Source organism: Carassius auratus, unplaced genomic scaffold (genome assembly GCF_003368295.1).
Source record: "Carassius auratus strain Wakin unplaced genomic scaffold, ASM336829v1 scaf_tig00004557, whole genome shotgun sequence".
In the NCBI taxonomy this organism is placed as follows: Eukaryota; Metazoa; Chordata; class Actinopteri; order Cypriniformes; family Cyprinidae; genus Carassius; species Carassius auratus.
Window position 1 is genome coordinate 338,246 of NW_020523604.1, and position 23,994 is coordinate 362,239.

At 35.1% G+C, this 23,994-nt stretch overlaps 3 protein-coding genes across 11 annotated transcripts; 1 reads left to right on the forward strand and 2 right to left on the reverse strand.

Annotated features, from left to right (window-relative positions):
- The first annotated feature begins 964 nt into the window (after positions 1-964).
- si:ch73-206d17.1 (tyrosine-protein kinase STYK1) lies at positions 965-5,595 on the forward strand. 4 transcript variants are annotated; one of them, XM_026243841.1, is made up of 10 exons: positions 965-1,073; positions 1,274-1,356; positions 1,452-1,601; positions 1,721-1,918; positions 2,003-2,184; positions 3,059-3,142; positions 3,224-3,441; positions 3,532-3,572; positions 3,684-3,780; positions 3,902-5,595. In XM_026243841.1, exons 2-10 carry the CDS (start codon positions 1,305-1,307, stop codon positions 4,071-4,073), a joined length of 1,194 nt encoding a protein of 397 aa, XP_026099626.1. In that variant the 5' UTR covers positions 965-1,073; positions 1,274-1,304; the 3' UTR covers positions 4,074-5,595. The 4 variants fall into 4 exon arrangements, with proteins under 4 accessions (XP_026099626.1, XP_026099628.1, XP_026099629.1 ...); XM_026243843.1 differs by having other exon boundaries at positions 975-1,068; XM_026243844.1 differs by having other exon boundaries at positions 978-1,068; positions 1,278-1,356.
- On the reverse strand, positions 5,267-18,765 carry tmem269 (transmembrane protein 269). Of its 6 annotated transcripts, none has more exons than XM_026243848.1 (8): positions 18,402-18,765; positions 16,899-16,956; positions 14,930-14,978; positions 9,747-9,894; positions 9,420-9,517; positions 6,624-6,767; positions 6,259-6,459; positions 5,267-6,104 (listed from the first exon to the last, which is right to left on the reverse strand). In XM_026243848.1, exons 3-8 carry the CDS (start codon positions 14,976-14,978, stop codon positions 5,995-5,997), a joined length of 750 nt encoding a protein of 249 aa, XP_026099633.1. In that variant the 5' UTR covers positions 16,899-16,956; positions 18,402-18,765; the 3' UTR covers positions 5,267-5,994. The 6 variants fall into 6 exon arrangements, with proteins under 6 accessions (XP_026099633.1, XP_026099632.1, XP_026099636.1 ...); XM_026243847.1 differs by having other exon boundaries at positions 14,915-14,978; XM_026243851.1 differs by lacking the exon at positions 14,930-14,978 and having other exon boundaries at positions 18,402-18,764.
- A 624-nt stretch (positions 18,766-19,389) lies between these two features.
- Positions 19,390-22,632, reverse strand: LOC113070498 (uncharacterized). Its single transcript, XM_026243803.1, has 8 exons — positions 22,618-22,632; positions 22,447-22,453; positions 22,184-22,355; positions 21,886-21,977; positions 21,596-21,770; positions 21,381-21,487; positions 19,664-19,847; positions 19,390-19,582 (listed from the first exon to the last, which is right to left on the reverse strand). Exons 1-8 carry the CDS (start codon positions 22,630-22,632, stop codon positions 19,438-19,440), a joined length of 897 nt encoding a protein of 298 aa, XP_026099588.1. The 3' UTR covers positions 19,390-19,437.
- Positions 22,633-23,994: the final 1,362 nt, after the last annotated feature.

The window sequence follows — 23,994 nt, forward strand, 5'->3', positions numbered from 1 at the left end:
CTATTTAAACTCTCTCCATTTCACTGATCCCTGGATGTAAAAGAAAAGAAATGAACAATTTCATAATATATTTATGTTATTAGGGTTTCATATGTTGAACAGCTGTCCATATACAGTAGACTACCTTGTAATTTCACACCACCTGTTACACATTTTTTGACATCAGCATTATTTTTGTATACATATAGTGTTATTTTAATATATCAGAATGCCATTTCTTTCTTTCATTAAGAGTAGGTTTAGAAAGGGAGCACAAATAAATACTACTTTATAGCAGTCTTTGTATCAGTGTTTAAAATCAGACTAAAAGTAAGTTTACAGTCATTATGTTGTATAATAGTGCCACCTGCTGTTGTTGTATAGAATTGCACTCAGTACAGAGTAACTTGTGAAGATGCCCTGCTTAAAAACAATGTACAATTATTTGTTTTATTAAAGAGCATATTTAAATAGACGTTTAGTATGTGCAAAATGATGAGGCTATAGAAATGCAATAATTTTATATTTTGCGCTATGTCAACAAATTTAGCAAATGTTTCTTACTGCACTAACCGTCAAGAATTTACTATCGTGAAAAATTATAATGAATAAATCAAACTAAACAAATATTAATTTGCAATATTTTTATAGATATGTAATAGAATTAGCAGCAATCAAATCGAATGATTTCAATCATGTAAATCTAATGAAATTACTGAATAATAATAACTCTATAAATGACAATAGGTATATCATTAAAAATATCAACACACAACAAGAGTCTTAATGTATTTATTCACTTCAAAATAAAAGCAACATTTTTTTCCCCTCTATAAATATATTCAAAATTCCTTTATTTATTTAAAAAAAAAATAGACACAAAAACCTTAAATATTCAACATACTTAATTTGACTGCAATTCAGATAAGCAAACCACTCATGGCAACAGTTAAAATGGTTCTGTACTTAAGTTAATCATTAAGTCAGGTGGGCAGTCAGTCAACCTCACGGTCATTGCTCTCAAAGTCAAAATCAAACCTTATGCTCAAACAAGTCGCTTCTACTTGATTACTTTTCACCTTTATTCTGGTAAGGTAAGGATGACATGCACTCAAAATATACACATATATAGCTACGATATGTATACAGCAAAGAAAACATGCTTGGAGCAAGAGATAGGAGATATTTATATATAACGGTCCACAAAGTCTTTCATTTCAGTTCTACTAACATACATGCTGTATTTCTGAAAGATCGTTCTATTGAAATGATTGTGCTAATGTCATTTGTCAAGCCAGTTTTGGAAATGTTAAAGAGACACTCTTATGGCTGTACAGGCCCAATTCAACAGCTCCTCTAGCTCTGACCCAATCTCTTGTACGTAAGAGTCTATTTTTCTTTCAGTACTTATACAATCACATTTTCTGTTATACAAGGGTCAAATTCTGCTTTGTGTTTGCATGGATGGACAGATGAAGAAGGATCGGGTCCATTGGCAGTCATCATTATCCCTAGCTTGCTAGCTCTCAGCACCTTGATCGTTGTGTCTCAGATAATATGGAGCTTTATTACCAAAAGAGCATCAGCTCAGAATAACACAGGATCATCTTCAAATGTAAATGGTATGTGAAGGAAAAATGATCTATCATGTTGTTTGAACGCAAATATTAGATGCCAAATATTTGATGCTTGGTTTTTTGAGGGCAAATCATGAGAAATAGTATATTGGATCAACTTTTAGAAGGGGACCCTGTACCTTTGGACACGGGCTTTGGGAACATGCGGCCTGCACAGGATGCTCTGGATCCTTGGGAGATACCTGCTCTGTGCACTCTGGAGGGGGTGGAGCCGCTTCAGATGGGACGTTATGGGCCAATCTGCATGGGTCAGCTAAAACAAGACAACACATCCACTGCTGTAGTGATAAAAACTCTTAAAGGTACAGAACACGAATCATGAAAGTCATGAAAAGGTGTCTTCGAAGAATTTAACTACAAATGTTGGATGTATCTTCTTGTTTCAGATGGGTCAAATCAACTGGAGGCTACAGAATTTGTGGATTTTGTCCTTTTCCACATAGCAGTGAGCAAACATGAGAATATAGTCAAGATGTTATACTGTCAGACACGCCGGATGCCCATGTACCTGGTTCTGGAGGCAAGTGTTCCAGGAAACCTCCTGCATTTTCTCTGGAGTCTTCGAGAGGTAAAAACCACTACATTATGCTCGCAGAAAAAAAAGTGCAAAACTGTCACTGGGGTGCTACCCCTTTCAATAGATACTAGTATGTATGGAAACAGATAGAAGAACAATTTTTGGTTCCACAAAGAACCATTCGGTCAAAGGTTATTCAAAGAACCATCTCTTTCTAACCTTTTATAATCTGAAGAATTCTTAAAATTGTAAAAGTTCTTTATGAAATGGTTTAGACAAAAAAGGTTCTTCTATGCCATTGTGAAGCAGCTTTATTTTTAAGAGTGTAATTGCGACTTTTTATCTCACTTTATTTCTCAGTTTTTGAATACAGAATTGTGATACAAAATTTCACAGTTGCCTTTTTATAGATCGTATTCACAGTTCTGATAAAAAAAAAAAAAATGAAAAAAAGTCAATAATAAATACTCAGAATTTTGACTTACTTTCTCAGAATTCTGAGTTTATATCTCACAATAATATTATTTTTTTTTCTTTTAATACAAATAAAATGGGTAATTGCAACTTTTTATCTAAGTTTTAAGTTACATTCAAGTTTATATCTTGCAATTCTGAAGTTTATAGTGATAAGAAAAAGTCTGAATTGTAAGAAAAAAAATCTCAATTAGTGTTTTATTTTTTATCCCATGGCAGAAACATCCTTCCTTAAATATATACTTTTAAAGTAGTAATACATACCTTTAAGGAACTCATTTGTAGGTATTATTAGATACCTGAATAATTATTAAATAAATTCAGTGGTATTACCTTGGGGTGTCACCCCTGTGAGAGCCCACCCCATTTGTACCTTTTTCTCTGAGAGTGTAAATTGACCAAATAATATACATCTCATAACTCAATTCTGAATGTAACTCTTTCTGAACAGGACAGATGTGGCGCAAGTGACAACTTCCAGATGTTTTCAGAGAGGTCTGTTTATCTTGTAGCTAAACAGGTAGCAGCAGGACTGGTGAGTTGTTTGCCCAGTGTGTACTCATACGTGGTAAAACAAAAATCACCTGTGAGATATGTCTAAATTCTTTTTTATTAGGACTATTTACACTCCTACCACAGAATTGTTCATGGGTATGTCGCAGCCCGGAACATTTTGATTGGTCCAGGGCTCTCTGTAAAAGTCTCTGGATTGGATTTGGCTTTTAAGAGCCGACAGTTGAGAATGGTGGACAGAGAACAAGAAGCCAATGTGCCGGTAAAATGGAAGGCCCCTGAACGGATGATGAGACTCCCCCTAACAGACAGAAGTGATGTGTGAGTCAATCAGAACAACAACAACACAGTTATCGAACAAATACTGCATTTTGACCAGTGTGCTAATGTTGTGCTGTCGTACTTCTTCAGATGGTCCTTTGGAATCCTGCTTTATGAGATGATAACCCTGGGTAGTATTAGTTAGAGGTTGTTACTTGGGGGGGAAAAATGTGTTTATCAAAAAATACTATGAAGAAAACAAGTTAGGAGAATTATTTTTTACCTTCCTTCTCCTTTGAAAGGGTCTCCTCCCTATCCTGACCTGGATCCATCTGAAGTGCTGCCAAACACTTTAGCCCATTACCGAATGAAAAGACCAGAAAACTGTGGAGCTCCATTGTAAGCCTTATATTGTACATAACATCTAAATAGTTGTTTTGCTTAAACAGCATGTGTTTAGGAAAATCCAAAATCATGTTAAGACATCTTATAAACTGACATCTTCTGGCATGTCTTGCAGGTATGACTTAATAAAGTACTGCTGCATGTGGAACTTCAAGGACCGGCCTGTGTATTCTGCCATTATTCGGCTTCTAGACTCATACAAATACTTTGCTGACACAAAACCACTTTGCGCTGGACAGCAAGTGGACATCTGTGAATACAGGAGGAAAGCAGGACTGCCTCATTGAGATCTATTCAATCAAAGAAACGTTTAATTGGTCATTTCTACAGTGCTTGGAAATGGCACAGTTGATTAGGTTCCAGTAAGACTGACATCAATTAATAATAATAAAGTCTAGCCTTGTCACAACGAGCAGGATGTCACTAGATGTCTCCCTATTTCTTGAAACTGGAGATTGCATGCATAGTGATCAACTAAAATTAATCTTAATGCTTCCAGCTAAATTAATTTGTTACTAATGTAAAACCAAAAAAATAAGAAGCTTTTTAAAACCTTTTTTTTTTTTTTTTGGCTAAAGCCATATTATTTATCTAAAGTAGGATGACCATATAGCCTCTTTTCCCCATGTATATCCTGGCAGGTGATTTTTTAATTTGCTAAAGACTCCAGGTTTTGGTTTTATTTTCCTGCTGGCATGCTCTCTGTGGACATTTACAGAAATTATAGACCCAGTCATTTTAGGAAATTTAGAAATCCCAACCAGGACATATACAGGAAAAAGAGGACATGCAGCCACCCCATTTAGTGTTATGACAGATTTATTGTTAACAATAGCAAGGGGTATAAAAATAGAAATCATAGGCCTACTCATGTTCAAGTATATCTACTGTATGCCAATTTGTTTCTCAAAGGTCAAAGTACCTAGTCAATAAATGTGAACTTAAACTGAAAATAATATTGGAAATGTTAATTGCAGTTCAGTATTTATATGTAAAAAGGCTTGGGTATTTTTTTCTAGCTTTCTATTGCCTCATTGTCCCTCATCTCTATACAAGCATTTGTTTATATTTGTCTTGCACCTACTTTTATGTAACTGTTTGCCGTGTCTGCTGAATTAAATGTTCTGACAGTTTAAGTGACAGATTTTCTCATTAAAATAACTAAAAGCAACCTATCTGATCACCTTTTTTTGTCTGTTATGGGACAGATCAACATCTTAACTGACTCGATTTGACTAAACCTATAGTTACTGTTTTTTTGCAGTAATACAAAGCTGAAAATCCTGCAGTTTTGATGGAAATAGCATGATACACAAACACAATTCTTCTTAACACCACTAAATTTTAATAAAAAGTAACCACAAGTGGTGTACAGAGCACAGAATATGCCTCAATACTGTTATGTTGCAGGGTATCAACTTCCCACTGTAACCGTGAACAGTACATAGCAAATCCAATGGAAAATCACTCGCTAAACACAAGCAATTACTGATAGCAGTGAGTCAGGAAGCAGAACCCCTTAAAACAGAGGTTAAATGGTACAGGTAAACTCATTTATCAAAACTAAAGCAACTGTCATATTGTTACAAACCGTTTGTTTCGAAGGCCCACTTAATATTATATGAGACATGAAGTATTTTAGGTTACACATTATCCAGGCAATTGATAAAGTACAGTATATTATGATGCCTACTGTAGTGTTTTTACATGAAAATACACAAATCATATGAATAAAATTCCCTTATGGTCATTTTTTAAAATGTTATATATTTAATCAGATATTTGATTATGATTGAGAGCTGAGTTTTGGATTTTTGTGTTTCTTAAACAACCAAAAAGCAGTAATTCTACAAAAATAAATTCCACAGCAAATTTGACAATCTCTACTTTGCTTCTTGCCTTTTTGGTTCATTTAGGCAGAAGTGTGCAACAAACACCAAACACAGTGTATCCAAGACATCTACTGAGTCTCTGTCAGCATGCCATGCAAACACGACAAGACATGTGAAGCAGAGGTAAAGAGCATTTCTCATCCTTAGCGATGAAACATCAGCAGCAATCAAGATGTCCGTAAGCCGTCTAGATCATGTCGATTTCATGAAGTTCATCCCCTCAGAACAAAACTGATTTAAAAATTGCTTTCTGAGTTTCTAAATCGGTTTGATTTTTCCTTTGCAGGAAGGAGAAGCCTCATAGGCCATTACCCCTTTACACTTTGCTGCTCCACAGGGTTGTTGGAAACAATATGTAGGAAATTGACCATAACAAGTAGTAGACGCACGCTGGAGGGAAAGAGGAGCAAAACACCATGGCAACTCCTAGAAAAAGAGAGGGGAAAAGGTTGAATGTAGTAATTCAGTAAATAATTGTAAATATTTTATTGTACATGTTAATTTCCCTATTTTTATATTTAATTCTCGCTTAATTTTTTTTTTTTCATTGTGTACTTTATAGCGTTGTGCCTGGCTTTACCTCCGATGTAGACCACCTTCTTCCAGGCCTGAGACTCCAGCACTCTGTCATGTGGGTAGAAGTTCTGACTGACCATGAAGAGAATCATGGCCACTGCTAGGATTCTCAGTACTGCCGTATTTCCTCCAGTCAGCAGAGAAACACACACCAGGATGGCAGAGGAGTAGATGCACGGTAGGCCACGGTACATGAACGGGATTCCTGCAGAAAACAGCAAACACACTTCTGACTGAAAAACACTTTATTTAGTGATTGATTGGTACACAGATACAAACAGCTGTGCTATTTATATGTATATGCACATGTGTATGTATATGTGTGTGTGTGTTTGTGTGATGAAAATAATTTTGGTATAAGTTCCTCACCACTAGAGAAGAAGCAGAGACGGGTATAGACAGACAGCACATACAACATGCACATGATGTTATCCAAAAGACTGGGTGTCCTTAAGATGAGAGATGTGGCTATTCCAAATGTTGTGAAATCAGCAAAATCATCCAACTTTGCACCTGTAATACATAAAAGTACACTGCAGTATACTGTTGACACTGACACGGTCTTAAAAACAACATTCATGGCGCAAGACAGTGGAAAAAAACAGCAAGACTCAAAGCAACTGCCAAGGGTGCCAGCTAGAAATACTATTGTCAGACTTTAAGTGATAATTCTGTTACATTTTCTGCTGTGTGAAACATGTTGAAGATTAGCCGATAGGCTGTCGATTCATTAAATGATGAGCTGTTTCCTCTAAAAAGCTGTTTATTCAGTGTAGCGAAGCCTTTCCTCATCAGTTTCATGTAGCCCAAGAGGCCCTTTGACTGACAGGTAAAGCAACCAATCATGTCTCTCTGACATATTTTGCAAGTTCTATGCGGTAAACTTGAGATATTTCACATACTTTTGTAAATAAAGCGTTTAGTTGATCCTGATAAGCGTTTGTTGTCGCAGTTGTAAACAAGACAGCATTCATCTTTCATGAGGGGGGGTTTAGCGCCACGGCATTTTTGTTTTCAGGCGGAACTTTAAAGAATGCAACACACCCAGAAATCCTGTATGATCTAACCAATCCGATGACGACTTGAAGTGTTTCCAGCTAATGTGGCGTACATATCAGACGTTGGGTGGGTGTGACGTCTGAGGCTGAGACTATTCCTCCAATGACATTCATTCATCAAATAAAATGGCCTTCTGTCTCCTTTCCGTTAGCATTAACCATTATGCTTTTTTGGCTAATGGTACCAGGCTTGCTTTCTAGTGGCTTTGTTTATAAGTGGGTTTGTTGGTTGTTGTCTGTATATTCTATTGTATAGCTGTTGTTTGGTTCTGCCTTATTGTTTATTAAATAATCTGCTTCATTTAGATCCTTGCCTAACCTTATCTCTGCCAGCTCGAGATCGAGTCCACTCAAATGAAAAAATGAAACTGAACCATGAGAAATCTCACGCTACTCCAAAAGAGCTTATCATAATCTACAAACAACATTCAGGACTCGCTTTATCGCTAGTGAGGTTGCAGTGTGTTCATCAGGTTGGGACAACGGGCAGGAATTTCAATCTCGTGGTCAACAATTTGAGCAATGTCAGATATGTTGGGGGACCAAAGCATCAGGATTTAACAGACAATCAGAACACAATCCCCCTGAATTAGGCTGTTTCATCACAAACAAACTGTTCAATTGACAAAAAAAGGGAAGCAAAACAACACCCATCAGTGAGATCATGCAGAACAACAGGCAACAGTATGCAGCTCAAGAGCACAAGTGACTTGGCATTGTGAGGGCACCACAAAGCTATTTCAGGCAGCTGAGTGGACGTGACCACCTGCACACAAGCCACTGGCTTTCCACTACAGAGCTGGCAAGGTTGTGTAGTTTGTAAGAGAAAGCCTACTTGTTGTTGTTTTTTGTTTGTTTATTACAAAAAAAAAAAAACTTATTTCATTTTAAATATTACACTAACAGAAAAAAATACTAATAATAATTATACACATATATATATATATATATATATATATATATATATATATATAAACACACACACATATATATATATATATATATATATATATATATATATAAATATATATATACACACACACATATATATATATATATATATATATATATATATATATATATATATATATATACAAACACACACACACACATATGTGCTGCCCCACTAGGCTATTGGTGCAGACCAAACTACAAATTACAAATTAACATACATATTTTTTATTAGGTGGCCTTAACTACTATTTACTTACATTTAAATTAATAATTTGGTACAATGCATTATTGTGTACATACTTGTTTTTACATTGTACTTATATTTTTCAAAATACTTATTTGTAATTACATTTGTAATTAATTACTCTAATTACATTTATAATTACACTGAAGAACCATCCCTTACACCTTAACCTAGCCTTAAATCTACCCATACCACCAAACATGTCCCTAACTTTACCCGTATACCACCTCAATAGCAGCAAAAGTGTTTTGCAATACAATATGAACACAATAAGTACATTGTACTTATTTTTTCCAAATATAAAGTGTGACCTTAAAACCTAGCAGACAGTTGAATTATAAAATACTGCACTGTGCTTTGTTCTATACTATGCTTTTTTTCACTTAATTGCACATACGCAGTATTTTGTATTCCTGTGTATCTGTTTAATATTATGGATCCTTATTCTAGTTCTTATTTGATTCTTACATTATTTTAATTCTTTGTAGTTTTTATTTAAATTTTTAGTAGTTTATTTAATCATGTTTAATCTGTGTTTACTTTGTAGTTTGGTATTGTAGCACCGTGGTTCTGGTAAAACACACTTTAAATGGTGGTAATAATACGTATATGACTCTCATTTATTGCATATTTTAAAAATATATTATTATTATATATATTAATTGATATATTTAATGATTTAAAATGTAGTTAAAACTATAATAATAGTAAAACATTTATATGTTAATTTTAATAACTGCCTTTACATTTGGGCTATTAATCCAATGGACTGTTCAATGTGATATTCCTTCCCATCATTTTATTTATAAGTGGTGCTCCATAAGGGGACTGTAGATGAAAGCATCTAAAGCAACAAGTCTCACCTCTGGCCTGACTCACTTGTATTGAAGGACACTCAACACTACTCACCCAGTGCAGAACACGCATTTAGTTGCCTAGCAACTGCTCCATCTGCCAAATCCAGCAGGTAACCGATCAGAACCAGCCAGCATGCGGCATGATGATGGCTAAGAATAATAATGATGGCAGGGGCATAAAGAAATAAAAAAAACAGTGAGAAAGGTAAACAAAACTAACTTCACTTTAAAGCGAAACCTTTTTGTATTTTATTTTAAAGGTGTTGTTTAAAATACCTTGTTTCTAATTTCTAACACAACATTCACTTTATGAATGTTTATCGTTATATTTTTGTATGCATTTGGTTTTCTCTGTGAAATCAAAAGCATGAATGCATACCCATTGAGACTGCAGAGGATTGAGGCCATGCCCATGAGCATGTTGGCAACAGAAAGAGCATTGGCAGCATTTTTACGGGCAAACTCCTTTAGATGCACCCAGTTAGCTCGTTCGTTCAGGAGCAGTTTGTTAGCATCCTGGAAAAAGGCTACCAAAAAGAAACATGAGCAATTACACAACAGCTCCATGTGTCAGTGCATGGTGTGGAAAGTTCTCAGTTACGTATAAATATATTAAGGGAGTATGAACTGACTGCATTCCACTGAAGTCAACTAGTTAAACTTTAAAATATCTGTTAATTAACTCTAAAGTGCAAATTCCTCCATAGTCTAAACATGTGATGTTTGCAATTATTCACTCAATCTCTCTAAAATGTATTGACATACTCTCAGTTATCACAGAAAGTGCCAAGAGCCATGTTTGTCGGAAAAAAAATATCTGTTTCTCTAAAGGATTGGTCCACTTCCAGAATAAAAATGTCCTGATAATTTACTAATATCATATGATATAGCCCCATACACTCTTAAAAATGATTACGGTACTCTTCACGATGCCATAGAAGAACCTTTTTGACTTTCTTTGCACGTTTGTTTGTAAACACTGGGTCCAACAATCCAGGAATGTTGTCCTCAAAAACCTTATTTTATTTTTGACTGAAGAAAGAAAGGAATGAAAATATTGGATAATATTGGGATGAGTTAATCATAAGGATTTTTTTATTCTGGACCCAATCCTTTAACATGCAGGACTCCATCTGATGCCTTTGCACAAAAATATTACATTAATAAAACTATATGTAAAACTATGTCAAAATAAGCGGAGATATTCTTTATGAATGCTATGCCCTCAACAGAACATTAACTCCTCCATAAGATGTTAAAAATATACAGGTGCATCTCAAAAAATTAGAATATCATGGAAAATTTCTTTATTTAATTTTTATTTAATTAAAAAAGCTAACTTTATTATAGTCTAAATTCATTAAAAACAAACTGAATTATTTTAGTTTTATTGGTTTATTTTTTATTTTTTTACCTCTGATGGTTACGACTTACAAGCTTAGAAAAATAAAAAATTCAGTATATCAAAAAATGTGAATATTCTAATATAAATACTGGGTACCTCTATTGGACACAATTATGGGAACGACTACTGTGTAGACTTTCAAAAAGCAATCATCAACACACCCATAGAAGGACATTGCTGAAAAGGCTGGCTGTTCACAGAGTGCTGTATCAAAATATATTCATAGAAAGTTGACTGTAAGGAAAAAGTGTTGTAGGAAAAGTTGAACAAGCAACAGGGATGACCTCAGCCTTAGAAAGATTGTCAGGAAAAGCAAATTCAAGAAATTGGGAGAGATTCACAAAGAGCATTAAGAGTCACCACACTCTTCAGGAAAAGGGCTACAGCTATCACATTCCTAGAACCAAGCCATCAGAAGCATTTCACCTGGGGTAAGGAGAAAAAAAAAGGAGAAAAAAAACTGGACTGTTGCTCATCGGTCCAAAGTCCTCTTATCAGATGAAAGTAAATTTAGCATTTCATTTGGAAATCAAGGTCTTGAGTCTGGAGGATGACTGGAGATGCAGAGAACCCAAGCTGCTTGAAGTCAGTGATGATTTGGGTGCCGTGACATCTGCTGGTGTTGGTCCATTATGTTTCGTCAAGTCCAAAGTCAATGCAGCCATCTACCAGGAGATTTTGGAGCACTTTATGCTTTCAACTGCTGACAAGCTTTATTCAGATGCTGATTTCATTTTTTCAGCAGGACTTTAGCACCTGCCCACAGTGTCAAAACCACTTCCACGTGGTTTGCTGACATGATATTACCATGATATATTGACTGACCAGCCAACTCACCTGACCTGAATCTCACAGAGAATCTATGGGGTATTGTGAAGAGGAAGATAAGTAACATTTGACAAACAATACAAAGGAGCTGAAGGCCGCTATCAAAGCAACCTGGGCTTCAATAATGCCTCAGCAGTGCCACAGGCTGATCGTCTTCATGCAACACTCCACTGAAGCATTAATTCATACAAAAGAAGCCCCCAACCAAGTATTGAGCGCACAATTAAATCTGCTTTGGAGATCTTGAACATTTCTGTTTTGTAAATCTTTTTTTGACTGATCTTTCAGAAAATATTCAATTTTTTTGAGATACTGATTTTTTTTCCTAAGCTGTAAGTCATAACCATCAGAATTAAAACAAAAAAACTCTTTGAATAGTTCAGTTTTTGTGCAATGAATCTAGAATATAACAAAGTTTGCTTTTTGAATTAAATGACAAAAAATAAAGAACTTTTCCATGATATTCAAAGTTTTTGAGATACACCTGTATATATATTGTACAAAGTGCAATTTTGAAAACAAGGGGAAAAAATAAACATCATTGTAGCAATTAAAAAGATTTTTTAAAGTGAAAAAACGAAAGAAAAAAAAAGCACTGAACAATATGCAATTTCATCTAGACAGTAATTACAACATTCAAATGCTAATTAAATATAAAAAAAGACATGCTGAGGTAAAAAGACATACACTTACCAACAGAATGAAACTCTTTCTCACTTATTAGATATGATCAAAGCAATGTGATTACAATCCCTTTGTACACCAAAACCACAAAAGCACTATTACCACATCAAATAAAACAATGTTAACGGGAATTATAAGGATGTTTTAAGAGAGGACATTACTGGAAATTATGTCTCATTTACAAAAATCACATTCAGCCCATCAGCTCTTTAATCTGACAAACTAAAGCTATAGAAAAATCGTATGTTTACACTGCAGACAATTGTGGTTCGAATCCAATGTATTTAAGAAAGTATTTTAAAATTTTATTCAATCGCTGTCATTTTTCTGAACCAGATGCAGCAAACTATCTGAACATTAGTTTTGTGCTTATATACATGGTATTTGGGCTTTAAAACACACACACACACACACACATTTGGGCTGACAGTGTGAAAAAGGGGAAAAAGGGGTGACATCATCATTTTTACAATGAGATGTCTGTTTTTGTGCAAGAGGTTACACTTACTCACACCCACAACAACTGGCAATCATGTGGTGATTGAATCACTGCGGATTCATATCCTGAAGTAGCATTCTCATAAATCATTCATTAATCAACCATCTACAGTAAATGGACAGTTTTTACTGTATTCATGCACTATTACAGCAGTTTCACCTAGAAGAGCTATTGATAATGCTATACAGATAATAGCTAAACATGTACATTCAGATTCACACTGTGCTTCAAAATGAAAAGAATATTAATGTTCTCAAAACAGGTAAATAAGCAAGAAAGACTTGCTAAAATTCAAGTGCTTTTCTTTATTTGTGACTAAGACTGTTTTGCCACTGGAACACTGCAGTGATTTTCAATGAAGTCACACAAAGAGGTCTTTGTGTTGGAGAAAATCAGTGGGCATAAAATCTAAATAGACATCTCAAGCAGTTGAATGTGTATTTTGCTAGAGAAATTCACAATCATGTGTCAGGTTTTATTTACTATGCAGTAACTATTTGAAAGATCTCTATTGGGATGTTAGTAGAGAATCAAATCCCCCACTAGCAGATACAGTTTATGAACAAAAGTATTGGGACACCTGGCTCATTCATCCTTACTGCGTTTTTTACTGTTATTATTAGTATAATTATTATTATTATGATTATTATTATCTTATCAGGATTATTGTTAGTTTTTTTCCCCAATTGTTTCCTTTTTTTTTACAGAAATACTGAATGTCCACCAGAGCACCACCACCAGTCCTAAATTCAGTTAAAATGTCTATGCATTCAAACATTGTAACCAAGTCTAATTATAATTACTAAAGTTCTATCATTAAATAATACTTGATTATCCAAATATCATATTATAATGCTTGACTGACTGATGTTAAGAATGTAGTTTCAAGTATTTAATAAGCTGTGCCATTTAAAAAACATATACAGTGTATATTAAGTAAATCATTCTGGTGAGTAAACTAAAAAAACTTACTAGCCAATGGCGATTCAATTGCAAAGGTGGCAGAAACCCACAGGAAGACCTCCCTTCTTCGTTTAGTTGACAACAGCATGAAGGTTTATAAATGATTCTCATTACGAATTTGGGGAGATGTTTGTAGCATGTATCACAATGTCACATGCCTTAAAAAAAAAAAAACACAAAAATTTTATTGAGTAACTGACGAGTAACAAGTCCAGTGCAGTTTTTCCTCGCGCTTCGGACTTTGAACCCTGGTGCCATCGTTCTCGTGAAGCACTGTCAGAATACATGAAATTTGTGCGTGCATTATAAAATAAAACATTATAAATTTTATTTACTAATCGTTTGTGGTAATTTTGTGATTTCAATCATCATACAGTAAGCTAACCACCAGCATAAGCCACCTCTGTTTCTCATCAGAGACGTGATGAAGCACTAAAGGGTCTCTCACTGTCGGTGCTTTGTGCTATTTCTGCATCTTTCTCTAATAGTTTTAAATATTTTCACACTGCCGGCATGTTTGCTGCATTATTTGATCGCGTTTTCGATTCATATTATTCAGCCTTTCTCTTATTCGGCCGAACACCAAAATACATTTAAAATACATTAATTTCGGCTCCCAAATATTCGGTGCATCTCTAACAGAAACACCTGAATTCAATAATTAAGAGGTGTGTCCCAATATGTTTGTCCATATAATGTACTATGACCCTAAAAAAAAATTTGACAATCTCTGCAATTTTCTCTCCAGGTCAACTTTCATTCTTTGGCATGTGCTGCTTTTCTGGGATGAGAGAAGCATGCAAGAACACATGTATTGTCATTAAGTGTAAATATTTTATGCTCAGTAATGCATATAAAAACTTGCCTAATATTTACAAAGACATCAAAAAGGTTTAAAGGTGAAGTGTGTAATTAGTGTCATTAGTGATCAAACCCTCTCTCCCCCAGTTTGCCACAGGTCAGCAGAACAGATAGCTCTGCCCCAAACCCCCATCCATTGAGCCAATGTTACTACAGTATGTCAGGCTGTTCAAACCACCAGAACGATGTTTTGATAGTGCCATAAACTCAACCAGTGAATTTTGTACTTATAGCTGTCTCGGCATAATAAACTGAGCATTTTAAAGTATAAAAATTACACACTCCACCTTTAATGAAGGGTTCCTACTATTGTGTTTGTAACCTGAACTTGATGTGATTCCAATGCCAGTTGATTTCAAGCGACTCTTCATCTGAAAGAAAACAGTCAATGAGACACAGCACATGCCAACATACAGAATTCACCACAGAGCTTAACGTTCTTTGTAATACGAGGCAATACATTTCCATGTTAAATGTTTTCTATGAAGTCTATAAGGTTTAATAAAGCATGTGTGATATTTGTTGAAAATCTTAAATGAATAAAGCTGCTTAAACCAAGTAGCCTAATATGGACTATATTGGTAGGGAAACAATATTAAAGCATACACTACCATTCAAACGTCTGAGGTCAGTATAATTTTGTTTTTAATAAATTGATATTTTTATTCAGCAGGCATCCATTAAATTGATCTTTTGACAGTAGGGTTAGACATTTATAATGTAACACTTTTTGTTTCAAATAAATGCTGATATTAGAAATGCTTTCTATTCATTAGAGAATCCTGAAAAAGAAAGGAATAGATATTAAGCAACACAACTGTTTCCAGCATCGATAATAGTAAGAGATATTTCTTGAACACCATATTAGAATGATTTCTGAAGGATCATATGACACCGAAGACTGGAGTAATGGCTGCTGAAAACTCAGCATCCTATCAGAACTATATGAGGCCTACATTTTAAAATTGATTAAAACACAAGTTATTTCAAAATGCAATATTATTTCAGTGTATTAATTTTTGATTAAATAAATGCAGCCATGGTGAGCATAAGACACTCAACCGACCCTAAACTTTTTAACAGTAGTGTATAGACCTATTAATAGTGTCTGAAGTAAGCTTTCATTTTTACAGTACATGTATATCCAAAAAGGCTATAATTAAAGTCAGGATAGACTATTATGTGTGAATAAAAATGATCCAAGTGTCATTTTGTGTCACACAAAATGATGCAAAATTCACCAGATTATCAGAACTAACAGATGAAATGTGGCATGACAGTGTTGCAGTAAGCTATGAAACTATGACATCAGATTTCTACAAATACAATGCCATGGCACTAAAAATTCAGAATCACTGGTTATGCACTGTGCTTGCTTGTGCCACTGTCAAATTCACAATCACAATATGAATATATGGAGCTTCCTGTTTACAGACTCTTAGATAACACTAGATAGATAGTAGTAAATCTCAAATTACATATTACTTAGCGAAAGACCTAGAACTTAGTCCAAAGTATAATGAAGCATGAGGTGATGAAAGAGAAGGACTTCCTTTTTGTTGTAATCTTAACAACTAACAGGAACATCAAAGAGCACCGCAACTATATTTTGCCTAAAGATGCCTAGTAGCCATTACCACAGGTCTCTGTGCACGTCTAGTTCCTTTGCTCCATGTGACAGAAGCCTGGATTAACAGGATTAACTTTTATATGTTTCTAGAACAATACTGTAAGGCATCACTGAAGTTGTGTAACTGAACCTCAGTGTAACCAGGTAACAGTAAAAACTAAGAATTTATCTGGCAGCTAGTCTCAGCAACTATGGGACAAAAACACCATCATACAGTAGTTAAATAAAAACCATGTCCCATATTTTCCAGTTAACAAATATAAGAGTCAGCTGCTAAGAAACAACTTTTTGTTTATCTATAAAAACTGCTTAGGCATTAGTTTGCATGTAAATGTGTTTCATCAACCTCTTAATTGTTTATTTAGGGATGGATGCATAGTCAAAAATGGGCTTAAATCCAGCACTGAGTTAAAGTGCAACCGAAGCTGTAGCTCTGTCCTCCACATATGAGGAAGTCCACACTTGTTTGTTTTTCCTACAACTTCACATAGTTTCAATCTTGTGCCAACAATCCCAACCCTTGCCAAGATTACTGACTGCAAGAACACAGTTAGTGACACTCCTTATTAAAAGAATCCTAAACATAAACAGCCATTTTCTTTGCTGTGGAAAGCAGAAATAGCATGTGCCGCTGTTTTGCATACAGTATCAATCTATTTACCAGATGTGGGAGTCATGAGGATCATGATGGTCAACAGATCTATCCACGTCAAACAGCACTGAAACAAAATCAAATAAGGAAGTCATTTTTACCAAATGATGGTAAGAACAATATAATATCATGTACAGCAAAAAAAAAAAACGGTGTAATCTGTGCTTTCAAGTCCTGCCTCACAAGCTAACCAGCCCACAAAGGCACACCACTGTAATACCATGATGCTTTTTTTGTTTTCATGCCAAATTGTACAGCCTAATCTTAAAGACCCACCTTAAAACTCAAGGCATTTTGAAATAGACTGGGACTATTTTGCTTTAATTTTTCCTTTGTTTAGTGGAAAGAAAACCAAAAAACATTCAAATGTTTTTGTCCATTACACTTTATCTATTTGCATCAGATTCAGAAGTTTTCAATTACAACACATGTGATATCATTAAAGGCAATTTTCTGACAGTTATTTTCTTTTTTTGATGCACTGAGCCAGAAATATCCACTTCTGTAGCACTTCCATACACCAAAATTTCCAGGTCAGAAAAATTATGACTTTTTTCCTTGGCAGTTTCCCTGACAGATGTCTCAATGTGCTGTGATCAATCAACTAGGGAGGTAAATGAGGTGATATCTATTAGTTAACAATTTACCTTATTCACCTGTGGTATCTGGCCTGGATTACTTCTATTCATTTATACATCTATTAATTATCATCACCGTTTTTAATCACAGCCTTCTTGTTTTCAGTCATGAGTTTGTGACATTTAACCATTATAGGGCTCTGTTTAGTCAGCAACAGACTATCAACTGAATTAAAGAAAAAAACTCTTTCTTAAAATACTACAGTGATTTCCGAAGGCAAGATGAGATCCATTCACGTTGACTCCTGCCTCAGGACCTCATGTCTATTACATGTTTTATTCATAGTCTGGTCACTGTTATACACTTGTTATGCACAAGTTGTACGCTGTCGCATTTAAGAGGAAAACTGTTTTTCTCACAAGTTGTTATAACTACACCTGCCAATAAACTGATTGATGCGTTATTATTAAGGTTAAGTAGCTCGTATGTATGGTGAAACTGACATCTTATGACCAAAAAACAATTATATCTTACGCAATTCTTCTGCAGTTGAACAGGCTACCTCATGTCTGCGCAAACTCCATTTGATTAGTTTACAGAAAACAACAGTGCGCTCAACATCAGTCAGCATGATGAGACTCTCCTGACTCATATCAAGCTGCAGATAGTGGTTTGTGCGCTCACCTATCATAAAGCACTAAAAAGACGCATTTGAATTATTTCTGCGCTTTATTACAGAAACACACTGAATAAATATATAGGGTTATTATTGAGCCCTTTAAAATATCTAGTCTTCTTCCATTAAGTTGGTACTGAGCAAAGAGCCTTTCAATATCCTATAACAAAAGTTTACGTTGCGTATATGAATAAGAATATTAATAAAACAAATGTCTTGTTTTAAAACTTGATGTCACGCTCTGAGAATAAACTTACCTTCAAAGTCAAGCACAGAACGACGCGACTCAAAATTAACGCAGACAAATAACGGCTTTTGGTCGTCAGCCTCGACGAGACAGTATTTATAATTCAGTTAGTGAATGTGGGTCCCCGAAAAAGTTATGACCTTAAAAGAACAAAGATGTAATTTATTTGACAGATTACACCTGTCACAGACAACGCTTTTCAACCTATTTTCAGCGCGTCTCTTTTTAAAGGCATAGCAGGATTCACTGGAATATTCCACCGGAAATGACGTCGAACAGTTCTCGTTCTTTCTCTAAGCGCATCGCAATTAAAGAACAAACAAACACCACGACACGAGGAGGCTGTTCAGCATCACCCGTCTCGAGCCTTGTCCATCTGCGAGAACAGGAGGGTGCACTGCAGGACAGAGTAGATGGAAAAAAAGTTGAACACTTTCTGATTCCCAAGTGTGTGTGTGTGTGTGTGTGTGTGTGTGTGTCTGTGTGTCAAATTCATATATACATTTATTTATTTGTATTATTATATATGATTATAAATATTTTTAATTATTATCACTGTATCCTGTGCTATATCCTGACAATACGTCAAAGTTATACTGTGGTAACTGCACAGTATCTGTGGTTTAAATGCTGTCACTGTAAAAAAAAAAAAAGTTTTATTTTTGTTTAAGACCTATGAACTTGTTCACAATATGTTATTGAATTAATTTAAAGTGCCTTTTTTGTTAGAAGATGTCATAATGTTTGAGGAATAACCGCATGATTGACAATATATATTTAAATGTTAGCCGTTATAAATTAAAAGTAAAATGTGCACAAGTTTGCTGATATGCAGGGATCACCATAAACCGTTTCTGCCAACGTTCTTACAAAGAATTTCACCACACAACTTGAGTAACAACAACAAAAGCAGAGACATGGAAGGATAATGCAAATCTTTAATGTTTTTTTTTTTTTTTTTTTTTTTTTATTGAATCTAACATGGCTATTTAAACTTAAATTAAAAATGTAGTTTCACCAAAGCTTACTTTCTGTCATTAATGACCTCAAATGTTAGGTGTAAATGTGAGGTTTTTTTGAAATTCCATCTCGCAGAAGCTTTTCGGACATGTGTAGCGGACCTTGTAGTCCTGACAGACCCCTCCACCCTGTTGATCATTCACGCATTCAAAGCCCTCAAGTGGATCGAATCTGCAGAATGAGAGCAGATGGCTGTTAATCATTACAGAATAACATATGAAATGAATTTGTTTATAATATCTTTAGTCCTACTCTTGAAAAAGGTTTCCAGTCAGCAGTGCAGGGCTCCCACTAACGGTTGTGACAACCTCAATAGCAATGGGCAGATATGTGACATGTGATGTACAGACATATGGTGATGTCTGAATTTCTTTCCACATCTCACGATCTCCTGGATTATCAGGGTCATCTCTGTCAAACCAAGATGTCCTACAAACTAATGCAGGACATTAGTAAACGTCATATATCAAATATTATGAATATCCCAATAGAGCCTCTAAAACTGCATTTTCAATCCCAGAGAGAGAAAAGTTTCACACTTGTTAATTTAGATTCTTGTTTCTTACCTGGGGTCATGTGACCCTGGAGGGCAATAATTTGGTTTAAAGTGCAGATTGTGAGAAAAGTGTTAAGATGTTAAAGATCGATTCCCAGCAACAGACACCCAACCTTATCGTAAAGTGGCAGTATTTATTTAATTCATTTATTAATGCATTTGTTCACTCACTCATTATTATAGGTACGTTCTAAGATGCAGACACATTCACCATTGTTTGGAGTATAGATATGAATGCGTAGATGCCCCATAAACAAAGGTTTCTATGGGCTGCTACACATAAGCTTTGGTGCCATCAAAGCCAGTCCATGAGCAATGAAAAAGCAAGCTGAACAAATTCAACCAATGTTATTATTTACATGTATGAATATCTATATCTGCAATAGACTTCAGCAGATTATTAGGAGTTAATTTATCCTGAAACAGCAGAGTTCACCCCAAAATAAAAACTCTGTCATTATTTACTTACCTGCATTCTCTCTTGTGTTGAACACAAAGGGAAATAAGCCTATGTGCATAATCAAACAGTTCTGGGGTCTCACTTATAAAAATTGTGAACGCACAAAATGGCCATAGAAATATGCATAAGCAATTTTCCACACACATATCAGGATTTATCAAAAATAAACCTGGCATAAATATGTAGCCACCATAAGGACATTCTAGATCATGCGTATAAACAATTCTCATCTGTAAAAGGATATCCCATATCTTTGGGAGATTGTTGGATGCATTAACATGTCTAGAGTAGTCGAATGTGGCATCTACGCATAGATATCTTATAGCTATGCTTTAAACAATCGCAGAGACACCATGCATTAAATAAACAGTCAATTCAACATTGAGGGGAAAATTGTCATATTGTGACATGTTAATTGAAGACTGTTTTATTTATACTTCGTTTTATAGTCCGAAAAGTCTTTTCATGAAAAACTTGAAAATACCGCTGCCAATATATAACATGAGGAGGCACAATGCTATGGCTTTTTACGTAAACAGATTGCATGCTGCGTATGTCCGAACGATGACACTAACAACACAAATTTACAGATAAGAACATTAACCCCGGCTTATATAGTTTGAAATGCCAGTGTATGAATACCCAGGATTAACTGCTAACCCAAAAACCAGAACAGTGTGAAATGTGAATCAAGATAACCAAGGATATAGAATGACCCAGGGTTAACTAGTTCAAGTGTGAAAAACCCTAATGATTTTTATAACAGAAAATAATACGGACGATGAATTACGCCAATTTTTTTTTACATAGATTTTTCTTCATATATTTTGTCATACATGACATGTTAACCCAATGGTATGTTACTGTAATTTGGCATTTAACTATAAAATCACTTTGTCTTCAGTCCAGTTTCCTTTATCAGCAGTAGTATTTGTTGTGTAAATGTCACTCACTTGAGCAAAATGTCTCTGGGCATGAGAATCGCACTTTATAATCATCACAAACCCCTCCTCCTGTCTGGCCTGCATTTACACAAGCAAACCCAGAGACTGGATTATACCTTCACAAACATAGAAAAAAAATTCATAAGTAAATTGTTTTTTTCTCTACAAAATGCTGTCAGAAGCATATGCCTTGTAAAGCAATGTTATAGATTTGATAGACTTACACTTGAAAGCTGTCTCCAGTTATATATGCTGCCTGACCAGAGATGGTCTGAGCCTCTATTCCGATTGGATTAGCACATATTTCTCCAGGGTACAAACTGAGAAGTTTAGACAAGAGTTCAGAGTCGCTTCCATTTGTTTTAGGGTCATCGGAATCAAACCACCTGGTTACGCACGCTGAATAAGACAGCACAGAGGATTTTTTAATCACACAAAAAATTTATAATACTAACAAAATAAATTCATACTACGGTACACAGGAAATTTGAATACCTAGGATTATGATACATACTTGTGTTGCAGAAACTTAATGGACATGTGAAGCGGACCCTGTAGTCTTGACAAGCCCCATTCTTACACACAAAGCCCTGTAACGGGTCATATCTACAAAAAAATATCAAATATATTAACTGTATTCATAAAATGGAATTCATAAGCAGTTTTGTGCAAAGGATTTTGCAAAGGTGTGCCTGAAGATTCAGAACAAGCAATGATTAAGCTTTTCATGTCTGTTTTACATCGCATTAAGAAAGAACAGCATAGTCTATTTTAATTGGAGACATTTGAATGGAGAATGTATGATACCGTACACTACAAAAATGTTTCCAGGTGGCAGTGCAGGGGTCCCACTAAAGGTTGTGACCTCTATGGCGATGGGCTTAGGGCAGACCTGTAGTGGGTATCTTATCATGAGTAACGACAGCGTCTCATTGTCTCCTACTCCACCGGGGTCGTCTCGGTCAAGCCAGGGCGTCCTACATTCTAATAGAGGAAAACCAACTGGGTCAAATCTTCTCATTTAAGATCAAAATGACAGACCAATAACACAACTTTTTTATTGTAGAAGAATTACCCAATATCTAGGTTAAGACAGTTTTACAAATTTAAATTTTATGATCTGTTTTAGTTTATCATATAGCTTTTAACATATACCTTTATATAATTTAAGGTGAACAAGCAATTTAGACAATTTTATGATTTGTAAACTGTTGCTGGATCAGTTTAGTGTGCAAATGTCACTCACTTGAACACCATTCATCTGGGCAGGTGAAGCGCACCTTATAGTCAGCACAAAATGGTTTTAAGTGTTTGCAAGAAAACCCAGATGCTGAAATAGATCTTCAGAAAATACAAAATAATTTAAGAACATCATTTTAAAAAAGTAGACAGAGTTTGTTTCTTGAGATACTCAGTGTTACAACTTAATAGGCTCACAGTTGAATGTAATTTCCAGTTTGATACACCGGCTGGCCAGAGACGGTCTGAGCCTGTATTCCGATTGGATTAGGACATATTTCTCCAGGGTAATTTTGGTGAAGGGTTGTCAAGAGTTCGAAATCGCCTCCTTTTGTAGGGTCGTCAAAATCAAACCACCTTGTTACACACTCTGATGAATGCCATACAGAGAAAATCGTCAAGTCAAAAACAAAACAAACAAACTATATAACAGTAGATAAAATTTATATACATACTTGGTTGGCAAAAACTCCTTGGACATGTGAAACGGACCTTGTAGTCCTTACACCACCAAATCAACCACCACCATCCATGTAGTGGTTGATTCACACAAGCAAAGCCCTGTGCTGGATCATATCTGCAGAAAAAGACATCATTCTGTGAATGAAACTCCATATTTCAGTACTTTCACTCAAGTACAGAAATGGTTGGAGTTGCAAGGGCTAAACTGAAAGTGATCTGCAACAGATATTCTATGCATAGAAGCAATGCAAACGTTTCTATGCATAGAAGCAATGCAAATGTTTGGTGGAATATGCATATTGTCTTTAGATTAACAATGCATCCATATCATTATTTACTTTATTTGAAGGAAGTTTAAAATGGATCATATAAAATTGTTTGTCGTACATTGGAAAATGTCCATTGGGCAGTACAGGGATCCCACTAGTGGTTGCGACCTCAATAGCGATGGGCTGAACACAGACCTGTAGTGGGTATTTCAACAGGATTGATGACAGAGTCTCCCAGTCTCCGTCTTGATCTGGATCATCTTGGTCAAACCAGGGTGTCCTACATGCTAACAGAGGAAAACCAGCTTGATTAATACCATCATCTCATCCAAAACTGTTTTAGAAAGGAAAAATTTAAAATATTTTTCATCTGATATTATTTTGCATGACATTTCTGCAAATCACACCTACAGTTCTTAGAAGTTTTTATAATGGAAGGTGAACAAGCGTTTTATGATATTGCAAACTGCTAATCAGTTATTTGGTAATTACCTAGTGAAAAATAAATATACTAAAATATATTTGAAATACATTTAATTTATGCCAAGTATACTACAAATACATTTACACTTGTACTTAGTAAATAAGGGGTCAATATTTGAAATTGAGATTTATGCATAATCTGTAAGCTGAATAATTAAGATAAATAAAAA

What these genes read in the sequence shown, in the direction of transcription:
- si:ch73-206d17.1 (XM_026243841.1), top strand. Translation starts at nt 1,305, where the DNA reads ATGGCTGTACAGGCCCAATTCAACAGCTCCTCTAGCTCTGACCCAATC. An exon ending in TAGCTCTGACCCAATCTCTT is followed by an intron (nt 1,357 to 1,451) that starts GTACGTAAGAGT and finishes ATGGATGGACAG; the next exon opens with ATGAAGAAGGATCGGGTCCA. An exon ending in CTAACAGACAGAAGTGATGT is followed by an intron (nt 3,442 to 3,531) that starts GTGAGTCAATCA and finishes GTACTTCTTCAG; the next exon opens with ATGGTCCTTTGGAATCCTGC.
- tmem269 (XM_026243845.1), bottom strand. Translation starts at nt 15,011, where the DNA reads ATGTGCTGTGTCTCATTGACTGTTTTCTTTCAGATGAAGAGTCGCTTG. An exon ending in TTCAGGTTACAAACACAATA is followed by an intron (nt 9,895 to 14,914) that starts GTAGGAACCCTT and finishes TCTTTTTGGTAG; the next exon opens with CCTTTTTCCAGGATGCTAAC. An exon ending in ATCCTCTGCAGTCTCAATGG is followed by an intron (nt 9,518 to 9,746) that starts GTATGCATTCAT and finishes TATTATTCTTAG; the next exon opens with CCATCATCATGCCGCATGCT.
- LOC113070498 (XM_026243803.1), bottom strand. An exon ending in ACTGGAGACAGCTTTCAAGT is followed by an intron (nt 21,488 to 21,595) that starts GTAAGTCTATCA and finishes ATGTTTGTGAAG; the next exon opens with GTATAATCCAGTCTCTGGGT. An exon ending in ACTGGAAACCTTTTTCAAGA is followed by an intron (nt 19,583 to 19,663) that starts GTAGGACTAAAG and finishes CTCATTCTGCAG; the next exon opens with ATTCGATCCACTTGAGGGCT.